Source organism: Tachyglossus aculeatus, chromosome 18 (genome assembly GCF_015852505.1).
Source record: "Tachyglossus aculeatus isolate mTacAcu1 chromosome 18, mTacAcu1.pri, whole genome shotgun sequence".
In the NCBI taxonomy this organism is placed as follows: Eukaryota; Metazoa; Chordata; class Mammalia; order Monotremata; family Tachyglossidae; genus Tachyglossus; species Tachyglossus aculeatus.
In genome coordinates this window covers 37,869,641-37,884,106 of record NC_052083.1, presented here as the reverse complement: position 1 = coordinate 37,884,106, position 14,466 = coordinate 37,869,641, and the positions used below count along the sequence as shown (strand labels likewise).

The following is a 14,466-nucleotide window of genomic DNA, read 5'->3' as shown; positions in this document are numbered from 1 at the left end:
TTCCTGTTAAGAGTTGATAGTGGTGTTTGTTATGCACATACTATGTGCCATGCCCCGGACTGAGCTCCGGGATACAAGCTAATCAGGTCCTATATTTGCGCCGACCATCTAAGGTAGGCGGAGGACAGGTATCGAATCCCCATTTTGCAGGGGAGGGAACTGAAGGAGAGAGGTGAAGTAACTCGCCCAAGGTCTCGCAGCAGACAAGCGGCGGAGCCTAGATTAGAACCCAGGTCCTCTCGTGGAACAAGTAAGGCCTGCCCTGAAGAAAGCCGACGTTGGCAGGGATCCCGGCCCGCCGAATGAGTGGGATCCAACGCGGTTCCAACCCTGCAAGGCCGCGGGAAAAAAGCATTTGACCAAATAGTTCCCGGCAGCTTCCGAGTCACGAGCCTCCCAGGGGGCCTGCTGAAATGACATTGTCCGTCGGGAGGGGGCTCGGGGCAGGGGGATATCCGTAGATTTAATTCTTACGTCTGTATCTGCAAGAACTCTCGCATGTAAAGGCTGCCCTAAAATCTATTTTTTTACAGCTTAACGACTCTTAGTTTTATCTCTTATGAGGCACTGCAAGCTGGTTGCTGGGTTTGAAAGGTCAGGTGAACTGAAAGGTCAGTCGCTGTCATAAAGCAAGAGGTTGTTTTGCTCAGGAGGTGGAAGGAGGGACGGGAGGCCTTAGACCCTAGTGAAGCAGGAGCCCTAGGTGGGCATAAGGAAGTGGTCGATAGCCAGCCGGGCTCGGGGTTGCCACTGCACACGTCTGCTGGCCACCTCCTTTAATGGGCTTGTGAATGTGGCTCATGTCCAGACCGTGTCAGGCCCGATTTGCCTGTCTTTACCCCAGTGCCTGGCACATACTAAGCGCTTCGCAAGTACCACAGTTCCTCTTACTTATCACTGAAACGAAACAGTGGGGCAGTAGGAACTGCCCGGCATAGTGGATAGAGTATGGGCCTGGGACTCAGAAAGTCACGGGTTCTAATCCTGGTTCCACCACTTGTCTGCTTTGTGACCTTGGGCAAGTCATTTCTCTGTGCCTCAGTTACCTCATCTGTGAAATGGGGATTGAGACCGTGAGCCCCATGGGGGACAGGGACTGGGTCCCACTTGATTTGCTTGTCTACAGTGCGTGGTATATAGTAAGCCCTTAGCAAGTACCACTATTATTATTATTATTATTATTATGTCTGGTCACCTGAAAGGCAGGAGTGTGCAAACTGTGCTCCTGAATCCTTTTCTATAAGTCTTCCTTTAGCTCCAGTTCCTTGCTGCAGGCTGGAGGGAGAAGCCGAGATACTGTTTCCATTGAGGTATAAAATGCGATCACCTTTCTCAGGGCTTTGTTGGGCCTAATTGGGCTATTGGCTAGGTACCAGGCACTGTAATAAACGCTAGGGTAGAGCCAAGATAATCCTCAAAGGATAAATTAGTTTCCTTTCTCACCTCCTGGCTGCTCTGCTGTGCCTAGTCCTCCCTTCCAGGAGCCGCGTGGCCAAGTGGGTAGAGCACAGTCCTGGGAGTCAGAAGGACTTGGGTTCTAGTCCTGGCTCCTCCACTTGTCTCCTGTGTGACCTTGGGCAAGTCACTTTACTTCTCTGTGCCTCAGTTACCTCATCTGTAAAATGGGGATGAAGACTGTAAACCTCATGTGAGACGTGGACACAGTCCAACATGAAGATCTTGTATCTGTCCCAGTTCTTAGAGCAGGGTCCACAGTGAGTTTACAGTCTCCACAGTTCCCCCTGCCATCAACCTCAGCTGATAATAATAATAATAATTATGGTACTTAGGGGCTTAATATGTGCTAAGCAAGTTAAATAGGTTGGACATGGTCTCTGTACTCCATGTGACTCACAGTCTTAATCTCCATTTTACAGATGAGGTAACTGAGGCCCAGTGAAGTGACTTGCCCACGGTCACACAGCAGACACATGGCAGAGCAGGATTAGAACTCAGTACCTTTTTGCCTCCCAGGCCTGAGCTCTATCCACTCAGCCTCAGTGGTTCTCCAGCTGACAATCTCATTGGCTCACAACTGTGTCTTTCTAGATACAAAATCTCTCTCGATACGTCAAAGAAAGATTAGGCTGTAATTGGGATGGTTTATGCTTTGGATTATAGTTTGTTCATTCATTCAATCGTATTTATTGAGCGCTTACTGTGTGCAGAGCACTGTACTAAGCGCTTGGGAAGTACAAGTTGGCAACATATAGAGACAGTCCCTACCCAACAGTGGGCTCAGTTTGTTATCCCTGGATCACGGGTTTCTTTCGCAGGAGTAAGATGTTTATGAAGATTGGTCTTCTTGTCTTCTAGCACCTACTGGAGAAGCAGCGTGGCTCAGTGGAAAGAGCACGGGCTTTGGAGTCAGAGGTCATGGGTTCAAATCCCAGCTCCTCCAGTTGTCATCTGTGTGACTTTGGGCAAGTCACTTCACTTTGTGCCTCAGTTTCCTCATCTATAAAATGGGGATTAAGACTGTGAGCCCCCCGTGGGACAACCTGATCACCTTGTAACCTCCCCAGCGTTTAGAACAGTGCTTTGCATATAGTAAGCGCTTAATAAACACCATTATTATTATTATTATTATTATTATTACTAGTAGAGCTTGAGAGAGTAGAGCTGTAATTCTCTTTTTTCTTTTTTTTTTTTTTTAAGTCAGTGCATCACTGGGGAACGAATAACTCAACTTTCTCAGTCCAGCATGATTGGGAATGTATAAATATCTGCCAAATAGCCCTATTTAGTGAACACATTGGGTTTTTTTTAACAGCTTTGACTTAGTGATCAGGTTAGTCATTGAGTGTTAAAACAACCTCTCTTGTTGATGTGCATCTCCTGCACTTCCCGGGAAACTGATCTGCCGTTCAACGATGAGTTGACAGCTCATTTGCTCTGGTGAGAGAGAAAAATCAGCCAGACCAAACCGGAGGTACGAGCAGCTGGGAGTCAGGTGTTTACTCTCTGCCTGTAGGCTTCAGTGCTTTGCTTATTGCAAAAATAATCCATTCCTGGGTGAGGCTGAATGTCCTGGAAAAATTAGGTTGCACCTACATTTATGCCCGTCTTCTAGACTGTGAGCCCGTTGTTGGGTGGGGACCGTCTCTATATGTTGCCGACTTGTACTTCCCAAGTGCTTAGTACATTGCTCTGCACACAGTAAGTGCTCAATAAATACGATTGAATGAATGAATGCTGCTCACTGCAAGTTTTTTTTCCACTTGGGCGGCCAGTCTTTATTTTTTTTACCATATTTTTTGTTTTGTTTTTAGTTTTTTCTTAGTTGGTTCCCTGGCAATAGTTGGGCTTTATCATTGTTTTGGAGAAAACGGATGTGAAGATATGGGGAGAGCAGTGTGTAATCCTAATAATAAAAATGGTTTTTGCTAAGTACCTATTATGTGCCGAGCGCTGTACCGTGCGCTGTGGCCGACACAAAATAGTCAGTTCCCACGTGAGCCTCCCAATCTAAGTGGGAGGGAGAACAGGTATTGAATCCCGATTTTATTTATCTCTATGTCTAGGCTGTAATATGTATGTATTTATCCCTGTCTCTAGACTGTAAGCTCATTGTGGACAGGGAATGTGTCTATTATTGTACTCTCCCAGGCACTTAGTGCAATGCTCTGCACACAGTAAGCTCTCAATAAATACGATTGAATGAATGAATGAATATTTTGCAGATGAGGGAACCGAGGCCTGGAGAAGGACCTGGGTTTTAATCCCGGCTCTGTCTACTGCTTGCAGTGTGACCTTGGGCAAGTCACTTAACCTCTCAGTGCCTCAGTACCCTCAACTGTAGTACCTGTTCTCCCTCCTGCTTAGATTGGGAGCCCCATGTGGGACAGGGACTCTGCCCGACCTAATTAACTTGCCCCAGCCCTTAGAACAGTGTTTGACGCATAGTAAGCGCTTAGCACATACCATAGGAAAAAAAAATGCTGCTCAGGCAAGGGCTTCCGTTGAGTAAGGCCTCCTAGAATCCCGGTTCCGGAGCCCACTGTTTCCCGAAAGGCAGCTGGCATTAGGAGCCACGGGTGGGCAGAAAGCAGGGAGCGGAATCATTCCCAGATTCCTCTGTCCTGCCCCAGCGAATCTAGAACTCTCCGCATCGTCAAGCCAAGTTATTGCCTGTCATTCAATCAATCAATCAATCGTATTTACTGAGCGCTTACTGTGTGCAGAGCACTGTAGTAAGCGCTTGGGAAGTACAAGTTGGCAACGGTCCCTACCCAACAGTGGGCTCGTTGGCTGCTTGCAACAACCCTCCCCATCTAGCCTCTAGCCTCCAAGGCTTGTTAACTCTTTTCTGGCATTTTATGCGTTGCAACAAGCGTGTGCCTCGGCTTGCGAAAATGAGCCGAGGCACAGTTTCTACTAAGAGGCCATTTTCAAACGAAAGCAAGAGTAGCACTCTGGGAAAGTGCAAAAATGCCACAGCAAGTGTAAAGCATGAAAGACTGCAGAAGAATCTTGATTTTTTTAAGGCACTGCCATCGAACACCGCAGAGCTAACTACACTGGTGAGAAGGGAGCAAGCTGCTGTTTTGCTTAGAAGAGAGAAAACCTAGGAGTAGATGCCAGTCAGCCCTTTCCCCAGGCTGTAAGCTTGTTATGGAAAGAGCCCAGACTCTAGAGTCAGAGGTCATGGGTTCAAATCCCGGCTCCGCCAGTTGTCAGCTGTGTGACTTTGGGCAAGTCACTTAAACTTCTCTGTGCCTCGGTGACCTCATCCGTAAAATGGGGATGAAGACTGTGAGCCCCCATGGGACAACCTGATCACCTTGTAACCTCCCCAGCGCTTAGAACAGTGCTTTGCACATAGTAAGCGCTTAATAAATGCCATCATTATTACCAACTCTGTTATATAGTATTCTCCCATTTCAAAACTTGCTTACCAATAATTTAGCATATTTATCCGGTGTTTGGGGAGATTTTTAGACTGTGAGCCCACTGTTGGGTAGGGACTGTCTCTATATGTTGCCAATTTGTACTTCCCAAGCGCTTAGTACAATGCTCTGCACATAGTAAGCGCTCAATAAATATGATTGATGATGATTTTCAACACATCCGACAGGAGTTGCTGGGTATTTACATCATTAACTTTGCAAAGTTCCGTCCTCCAGGTTCGTTTCCATCGGACCCTCATTTGGTATAACGGAAAGCAATATGGAAAAATAAGTTAAAAACGACCAAGAAAACCGTACCCCGATTTCAAGCATCCACCTCAATTAGATCTTGCCTCCGGAAACAGGCCTGTAATGGGAAGTGGAAAAATGTATCGCAGGAGGCTGTCCAGGTCGAAAATACCGGTTCAGGGATTTGGAATGAATGAGTGGATGAGATCATAATTGTGGTATTTGTTAAGCACTTAATCACGTGCCGGGCACTGTACTAAGCACTGGAGCAGATACAAGATAATCGGGTCAGACCCAGAGATCCCTAATATTTATTAAAGGACCAAGTTAGGGAGGTCAAGGGGAACACTTTGGGGGTGATAGGGGACTTGGGATGGATTTAGGTTTGTGGATGCTGGGTTATTGGAGGAAAAGGAAGGAATTTGATAAGGCAGTGTCAAATGCAGTCTCTAGACTTTAAGCTCATTGTGGGCAGGGAATGTGCCTGTATATTATTATATTTTACTCTCCCAAGCACTTAGTACAGTGCTTTGCACACAGTAAGCTCTCAGTAAATACAGCTGAATGAATGAATGGCACATCCATCACCATGAGCATGGCTGTAAAAGAGAGCTGTCGTCACGCTGCACTTCCGAACATCTTTTGATGCCGTTGCCAGAGCTGGAAGGCTTGTCTGGATTGCTTGGTCCTGTGACTGCCTTGAAACAAGACTGAATGGGATATTCCTCATGGATGTTGACAGACCCACTCATTCTCCTAAACCAGAGACAAACCAGTTGGACTCCACGCCACCAAAAACGTGTTCCATGTTCAAAAGAAAACAAAAGTGGGCCTGCGGCAGTTGAAAGTTTTTTTTTTTAATACATGCCCTCAATGACCCAGTATTCCTCCATACATAACTCTTCATCTCTGGCGGTTTCTTTCCTCAGGAGTCTTAAACAAGAGCCAGTGCCGGTTTGAAAGTAACCGACAGTGGCCACTACCTAATAATCATATTTGTTATATTTAAGCACTTAGTATGTGCCAGGCACTGTACTGAGCGCTCGGGTCGATACAAGCTCATCAGGTTGGACACAGTTCCCGTCCCACATGAGGCTCACAGTCTTCATCCCTATTTCAGAGATGAGGTAACTGAGGCACAGAGAAGTTAGGTGACTTGCCCAAGGTCATAGAGCAGGCATGTGGCGGAGCCGGGATTAGAACTCAGGTCCTCTGACGCCCAGGCTTTTTCCAGTAGGCCATCTTGCTTCTCCTGTTTCTGTAGGAGCGTTCAGTGAGGTGGACCAGCTGCCCCCTTCCCAAACAGCACCGAGGGGAATTTCCACGTGCAAAAGCAGGTTGTTACATGCTGAGAATTTCTCCACTTAATTCTCCTCCACTTGCCCTGCTTTCTACCTTTTTTGGCCGTTCCAGCCGTCCAGTGTCGGCTCCAGACCAACCGTTGGCTGGTTGGATCTTTTCCCGAGAGAAACCGGCATTCTCTTTGAGGATTATATGGCGCACGGAAGTATGAGCCTTTATTCCAGCCACCTGTTGGAGTCCCATCCTCTTCCAGCTGGCCCAAGCCCGCACCAGTTTTTTAGAAGAAACAACCACCCAGCAAAATCTAGAACATTCAGCATTGTTTACCAAGCACAAGTTTTCTGGACTAATCTTTCAGTAGCTGAAATCGGGGCCTGATTATCGTGTAGCCGTAGAGAAACCTGTGCCAAAGAAGAGCTGCCCCAAATAAGTTTGGTTTCCTGCTAAAGGGCTAGGGTAATAATAATAATCATAATTATGGTATGTGTTAAGCGCTTACTATGGGCCAAGCACTGTTTTAAACACTGGGGTAGATAGAAGGTAATCAGATTGGACACAGTCCCTGTCCCCCATGAGACTCAGTCTTCACCCCCGTTGTACAGGTGAGGTAACCGAGGCCCGGAGAAATGCAGTGAGTTGCCCAAGGTCACACCGCAGGCATGTGGCAGAGCCAGGATTAGAACCCATGTCCTCTGGCGCCCAGGCTCTTTCTACCAGGTCACGCTTCGCAACTGAGATCCCTCCGAACCCATCAGGGTCCCCCCTCCCCTTTGTCCCTGCTGAGGGGAAGGGGTTGCGGGATCCTTTTTCGACCCCCCGACGGGGCCAGCGATTTGGGAGGCTTTGGTTTCTCCGGTTGCAATCAGTCCTTCACTCTGCCTTGCCTGCGCTGGTTTGGGTTGGGAAACGCTTTTGACCCCCCCCCCCCCCCCCCACCAGTTGATGTGGAAAGATTCCATGCTGCATTGCCTCCTTTGCTCCTGGAAGTGATTCTTGCTGCATTTCCTTGTGTTTGCAAACCCCGTACGTGAGGCAGAGGTACGGCCTTGGGTAAAGAAAGGCCCTCCCTGGGCTTTGAGGAAGAGTCTTGATAGGGTGGGTGGGTGAAACCACAGAGTACATATTTATTACTCTATTTATTTATTTATTTTACTTGTACATATCTATCCTATTTATTTTATTTTGTTGGTATGTTTGGTTTTGTTCTCTGTCTCCCCCTTTTAGACTGTGAGCCCACTGTTGGGTAGGGACTGTCTCTATGTGTTGCCAATTTGTACTTCCCAAGTGCTTAGTACAGTGCTCTGCACATAGTAAGCGCTCAGTAAATGCGATTGATGATGATGATGATGATGATGAAACCGTATATCGGCCTCGGGCTGGGCAGCCTTGCAGAAGCTCCGGACTCCAGGCTTTTGTTGGAGTTACCGGGCTGCCGTTTGGTGCCCGTCAGAGGGTTTGTTAAGATTTGGGGCCCCATCCCCCAGGATCTCAGCTGGGACTGAGCCGTATAATTTGGGCCCCATGCTCTCTGCTCAACTGTTTCTTTGGCCGAGTGCTCCTCCCCGACCATCCCTTCCCTTTCTTCGTCATCTGTCTGTCCGTTTCCCTCCTTTCGTCGTCCACCTGTCCCTTCTCTCCCTCCGTCGTCTGCCCGTCCCTTCCACCTGCCCTTCCCTCCCCCGTCCCCTTCAGTTATCTTGCCGAGAAGAAATAGAACAGTCATGTTCTGAGGGATATCATCTCTCCGCTCATTTCTGATCATACTAATTGCTGGAGATGGACCTTACTCTAAAACATGAATCAAGTGGACGTGAGCCCAACGGTTGCTTTCCCCTGAGAGGCCGAGCGCTAATTCGCGGGAACAGGAACACCCCATCAACCATCTTGTTCTGGGTTACTCTTGAACTAGGAACACTTGGGTACGGGAATGTGGTTGAGGCAACCCCAGCCTTCCCAAGCTTCCTCTCCCTCTCCTTTCCCTCTTCCCCCTCCCCAAACAACTTGTCTGTAGGAAGTGAATTTTACTTAGGCTTTTGTGTTTTTCCCGATCCCCTAAGATCCATTCTTACAATAAACCTAGTTTGGCCCCTCTTAACTGAATCTCCACTGTAACCAGACCATTTGGTTCCTGGTACGGTAACATTCAATCAGTGGTATTTATTGAGCGCTTTACTGTGTGCAGAGGACAGTAAGCACTTGGGAAAGTCCAGTACAGCAGAGTTGACAAATACTTTCCCCGCCCCGAACAAGCTTATGGTCTAGAGAGGGAAGAAGACAGTAATGAAAATCGAGAATTTGTAATACATAATTTAAAGATATGTACATAGACGCCGTGGGGTTGGGGGTGGGGTGAATATCAAATGCCCAAAGGTCACAGTTACAAGTCAGGTCTCCCCACAACAATGATCTGAAGAAGCCTGTGCTCAAGAAGAACTCATGAGAACGGGCCTGGGAGTGGAAGGAACTGAGTTCTAATCCTTGCTCCCCCACTTGCCTGTTGTGTGCCCTTGGGAAGTCACTTCCTCCTCTGTGCCTCAGTTCCCTCATCTGTAAAATGGGGATCAAGATTGTGAGCCCTATGCAGGATATCGGCTTCTAGACTTTGAGCCTGCTGTTGGGTAGGGACCGTCTCTATATGTTGCCAGCTTTTACTTCCCAAGTACTTAGTACAGTGCTCTGCACACAGTAAGCGCTCAATAAGTACGATTGAATGAATGAATGACAGGGACTGTGTCCAACCTGATAACATTATATAATAATGGTGGCATTTATTAAGTGCTTACTATGTGCAAAGCACTGTACTAAGCGCTGGGAGGTTACAAGGTGATCAGGTTGTCCCATGGGGGGGCTCACAGTCTTAATCCCCATTTTACAGATGCGGTAACTGAGGCCCAGAGAAGTGAAGTGACTTGCCCATCTACCCCAGCACGTAGTACTGTGCCTTGGCAAATAGTAAGCACTTAACAAATATCATTAAAAAACATCAACAGGCATGTACTGTCTTTTCTTATTTATTTAGTTACAGTGTTTCGAATTCCTGTGCCCAAAGACAGTATCCTGTTTGCTTTGAGCTTGAATTTTAGGAAAATTCAGAATCCTTTGTATTATCTCCCATCAGATTCCAGCTCTGAGAATTCTGTCCTCTCTGTAAAAAAAAAAAAAAGACCCCCGAATCTGTCCTGAAACTTTCCTCAGAATGTCCTGAACCATCAAAAGATCTGACAGAAATCCTCTCAAAACCTGCCAAGGATGTTTTGGACATTGTGACTCGATCTGTATGCCAGGTACACTCAGTCGGTGTCCTTTGCCAGCTTTTTAGATTCACACGGGACTACGAGGGGCTGACTGGGAAGTCCGAGGGAACAGGATGAAATATGTTTTCTGATGAGTTTTATGGCAAGTTTTGACAAAATGAGCTATGCATCTGAGCCGATTAAATGTCACACGTGGGAGCGAATCTGGCTGTGAGGCCCCTCTGGAAAAGCTCGGTCGCCCTTCTTGACCTGGGAAGGTAGGACGGTAGCCATCTATTCCGTGTCGTTCAGTTTTTTTTTTTTGGTTCCCTTGCTCTCACTATTCCTGAGACCTGGACCAGACAACACGTGTTGATTCCAAGCTTGTTCTCATCGGCAGCTCTTATTAAACCTGACTTACAGGAAAATGAATTAAAGCAAGAGAGGATATTCCATCAGCTCAGTCAGAGAACTCGTGGGTGTCATTGTTTCGTTTTGATCCCAGGATGCTTGCAGAATGACTCAGAACTAAGGTTCAGGGCATTCACCGTGATCTTAGAATGAAAGCTCCCAAAGGGGTTGGATGATGCCATCGACAGTGACGTTTATCTGTAGGTGCGGATAAAACCTAAAAAGCCCAAAGCAAAGCCTGTTGAAGTTAAGATGCCAGGAAGTGGTTGTAAATGAGGCGAGTGGTCCGGTCAGGAGGTAGATTTGGAAGTCGTAGATAAAGACCCAGAAACCGCTCTCTCCTGCGGAGAGAACGGAAAGATGCAGATCGGACCAGCTGTGTGACGACATCTTGGGGTTCCCATTTCTAAGTGTTGCCTGTTGAAATGCGGTAAGCCCTTGGACACAGTGACACATCCGGTTCCTGAAAGCTGCGTGAAGCCGAAGCGTTGCAAATCAGAATCCGTTTTAGTAATTGTGGTATTCGTTAAGTGCTTACTATTTGCCAGGCACCGAACCAAGCCCTGGAATGGTTAGAAGCAAATTGGACTGGACCCATTTTCTCACAGGACCGAAGTGGCAAACGTAGGATTGGATCCTGAACCCTGGTTGGCTGCCTTATTTTTCCTGAAATTATTCCCAGTTGTGTAGCCAATCAATTGTAAATGAATATGTCAAGTCAGAGAGGTTCCACAATTGGGCGGCGGGCTTTTCTTGGTTGGGCTTTCGTTCATTCAGTAGTATTTATTGAGCGCTTACTGTGTGCAGAGCACTGTATTAAGCTCTTGGGAGAGTACAATATAACAATAGACAGACACATTCCCTGCCCACAATGAACGTAATAATAGTGATGGCATTTGTTAAGCACTTACTATGGGCAAAGCACTGTTCTAAGCGCTGGAGGGATACAAGGTGATCAGGTTGTCCCGCGTGGGGCTTACAGTCATCATCCCCATTTTACAGATGAGGGAACTGAGGCTCTGAGAAGTTAAGTGACTTGCTCAAGGTCACACAGCAGACATATGGTGGAGCGGGGGTTCGAACCCATGACCTCTGACTCCAAAGCCCGTGCTCTTTCCACTGAGCCACGCTGCTTCTCTAACGTACAGACTCAAGGGGAGACAGATATTACTAGAAAGAAATTACAGGTACGTACATAAGTTCTGTGGGGCTGGGAAGGGGGAAGCACTGTACTAAGCGCTTGGAAAGTACAGTTCAGCAACAGATAGAGACAGTCCCTACCCAGCAACGGGCTTTAGGTTGTTCCTACCTTCGTGTTCTTGTTCTTGGAAGTCACTCTAACTCAGTAATTCACTTTACCCTTCTCTGTCCTCAGATGGGGATTTCTCTGAGCGATTTGGATGTTTCCTTGTTTCTACAGATAATAAACTAGTACAGAGGAAGTAACATATAGCATTGTTCTTGTTTTTGAGGGTTTCCTATATGTAGTGGGCTGTACAGGAAGATGACATCACTAGGTGCTTAGGAACTGTACAAAAAAAGCGAGAGACAGGGCATGGTCTAGTAAGGTTAGGATACATAAAACAAAGTAGTTAAGGGAATGTGAATCTATGGAGTGGACAAATAAACCAATAAAGTCATAAAGTGACTCACAAGTGCTGAGTTGGCTGAGAATAGTGCAGTGACTTAATCAGGGAGGGCTGCCTGGAGGAGGTAACTTTGAAGCAGCGTGGCTCAGTGGAAAGAGCGCGGGCTTTGGAGTCAGAGGTCATGGGTTCGAATCCCCATTCTGCCATATGTCTGCTGTGTGATCTTGGGCAAGTCACTTCACTTCTCTGGGCCTCAGTTACCTCATCTGGAAAAGGGGGATTAAGACTGTGAGCCCCCCGTGGGACAACCTGATCACCCTGTATCCTCCCCAGCGCTTAGAACAGTGCTTTGCACATAGTAAGCGCTTAACAAATACCAATTTTTATTATTATTATTATTTGACCTAGGGCAAGGATGGGGGTCGGGGGGAATGGTTCTCATCTGAAGCCAGGGTGTCTTCCCCAAGAGCTGTGGTTTCTGATCAATTCCATTGATTGACTGATGGACCCAACTGAGTCCTGGGTGGGGTGATAATACCCAGCACCAAAAAGAGTAAGAAATGTTTAAGAAAACATTCACTTAGTCATCTTGATTAGAGTTAATGATGCCAAGTGGGTAGGCCCCTCCTGTGTGTTCACGTTTGAATGACCTTGCCTTACTGGTCACGCATAATCTGACCCCTGGATAAGTACAATTGTTTGGAGGCCGATAGGCATCGGTAACTATAGAGTCATCACTCAGTACAGTGCTCTGCACCCAGTAAGTGCTCAATAAATACGAATGCATGTAATAAGACCTGAAGCTAGTGTTCCCTGCATTTCGTTTGAGTCGCTTCCACCTTCCTCTATTTAGGTGTGCTTGGTATATGACAACACTGCACCGTGTTTTGCTGGGGACTTGTCAGGGATGTGGGCTGGGCTACTGTGGTTTGAAAGGGAGCTTTGGTCGTATATACCATTGGTCCCTCGCCCCTGATGGTCCCATCATGCACTTCAGAATCGACCAAAAGGAAATCATCAGAACCTCTTTCAACTTGGACTGAAAAGCTGAAAACACTGTGCTAAGCATTTCCCTCAAACAGCCCTGGCAATGAGGCCCTAACCTTAGTTTGTCCCCTCATTTCCCTTTCTGTCTCTTTGCTAGATGTGCCCATATCTTTTTTTATGTTAAGCGCTTGCTATGTGCCAGGCACTCTTCTAAGCGCTAGAGTCATTATGAGGTCATCAGGTTGGACATCAATCAATCAATCAATCAATCGTATTTATTGAGCGCTTACTATGTGCAGACATGAGAGCCTTCCGCAAAGAGCTCAGTCACCTTGCCCCCTCCTATCTCACCTCGCTACTCTTCTACTACAGCTCAGCCCACACACTTGGCTCCTCTGATGCCAACCTGCTCACTCTACCTCGATCTCGTCTCTCTCTTTCTCTGCCGACCTCTGGCCCACGTTCTGCCTCTGGCCTGGAATGCCCTCCCTCCTCAAATCTGACAGACAATTACTCTCCCCTCCTTCAAAACCTTATCGAAGGCACATCTCCTCCAAGAAGCCTTCCCTGAACTAAGGCCTCTTTTCCTTTTCTTCCACTCCCTTCGGTGTCGCCCCGATTTGCTCCCTTTTGTCATCAACCCTCCCAGCCCCACAGCCCTCATGTACATGACGCATTGTGATTTAGTGGAAAGAGCCCGGGCTTGGGAGTCAGAGGTCATGGGTTCTAATTCTGGCTCCGCCACTTGTCAGCTGTGTGACTTTGAGCAAGTCACTTCACTTCTCTGTGCTTCAGTTACCTCATCTGTAAAATGGGGATGAAGACTATGAGCCCCACGCGGGACAACCTGATGGCCTTGTATCTACCCCAGCGCTTAAACAGTGGTTGGCACATAGTAAGTGCTTAACAAATGCCATCATTATTATTATTACCCCAGCACTTAGTGCTTGGCACATCGTAAGTGCTGAACAAATACCGTTATTATTATTATATCTGAGATTTATGTGATGGTCTATCTCCCCTCTAGACTGTAAACTCATTGTGGGCAGGGACTGTGTCTGTTAAATCGTTATATTGTGCTCTCCCACGCGCTTAATTCAGTGCTCTGCACACAGTAAGTGCTCAATAAATACGATCGACTGACTGACTGCATCAACTGCCATCGCAGGGAGAGAGCCCTCCTGCCTCATGCCCGCATCCTGAGTTAAGACGGGCAGATTTGGACCCATATTGCCATGGGGGGGGGAGGGCGGGCGGGGGAGGGAGGCGAGCACCTCTCAGGCAGCCGGCCCCTCCGTCTCACCCTCCCGCTCTCGCTCGCTCTGCAGGTGAGACACCGAGTTTCCGACCAAGTGATGGCTCTGAAGATGAACACCCTAAGCAGCAACCGAGCCAACATGCTGAAGGAGGTCCAGCTCATGAATAGACTGTCCCATCCCAACATCCTGAGGTACCGGTCCCTCCAAGCACCAGCCCCACGGTCCGCTGTGGGGTGCGCAGGTCGGCCGGCTACAGTGCCGAGTTCGAGTTAGGAATGCCCGAGTAGCAGTGGCAGCTGAAAGGAAGGAAGGCTGGCTTGGTCCTAGCTGCTCTTTCTCTCTCTCTCCTGGAGTGATGCTTCCTTGGGAGCAACTGCCAATAAGTCGATCACTTAGTCATATTTTTTGAGTGCGTACTGTGTGCAGAGCACTGTACTAAGTGCTTGGAAAGTACCACAGCGAGATTACAGCCTAGAGACCGTAAGTTGTAACTATAAACAGGGCAACCTGGTGACTTCAAGTTCCTCCGTTCTCTTGATCATCAAGT

General features: G+C 47.6%; 1 protein-coding gene across 1 annotated transcript in view; it reads left to right on the top strand.

Annotated features, from left to right (window-relative positions):
- Positions 1-14,466, top strand: part of TESK2 (testis associated actin remodelling kinase 2) — an 81,408-nt gene that overhangs the window by 18,466 nt on the left and 48,476 nt on the right. The window contains 1 exon segment of the mRNA XM_038760139.1: positions 13,989-14,110. Within this exon segment, the coding sequence (XP_038616067.1) occupies positions 13,989-14,110 (122 nt within the window).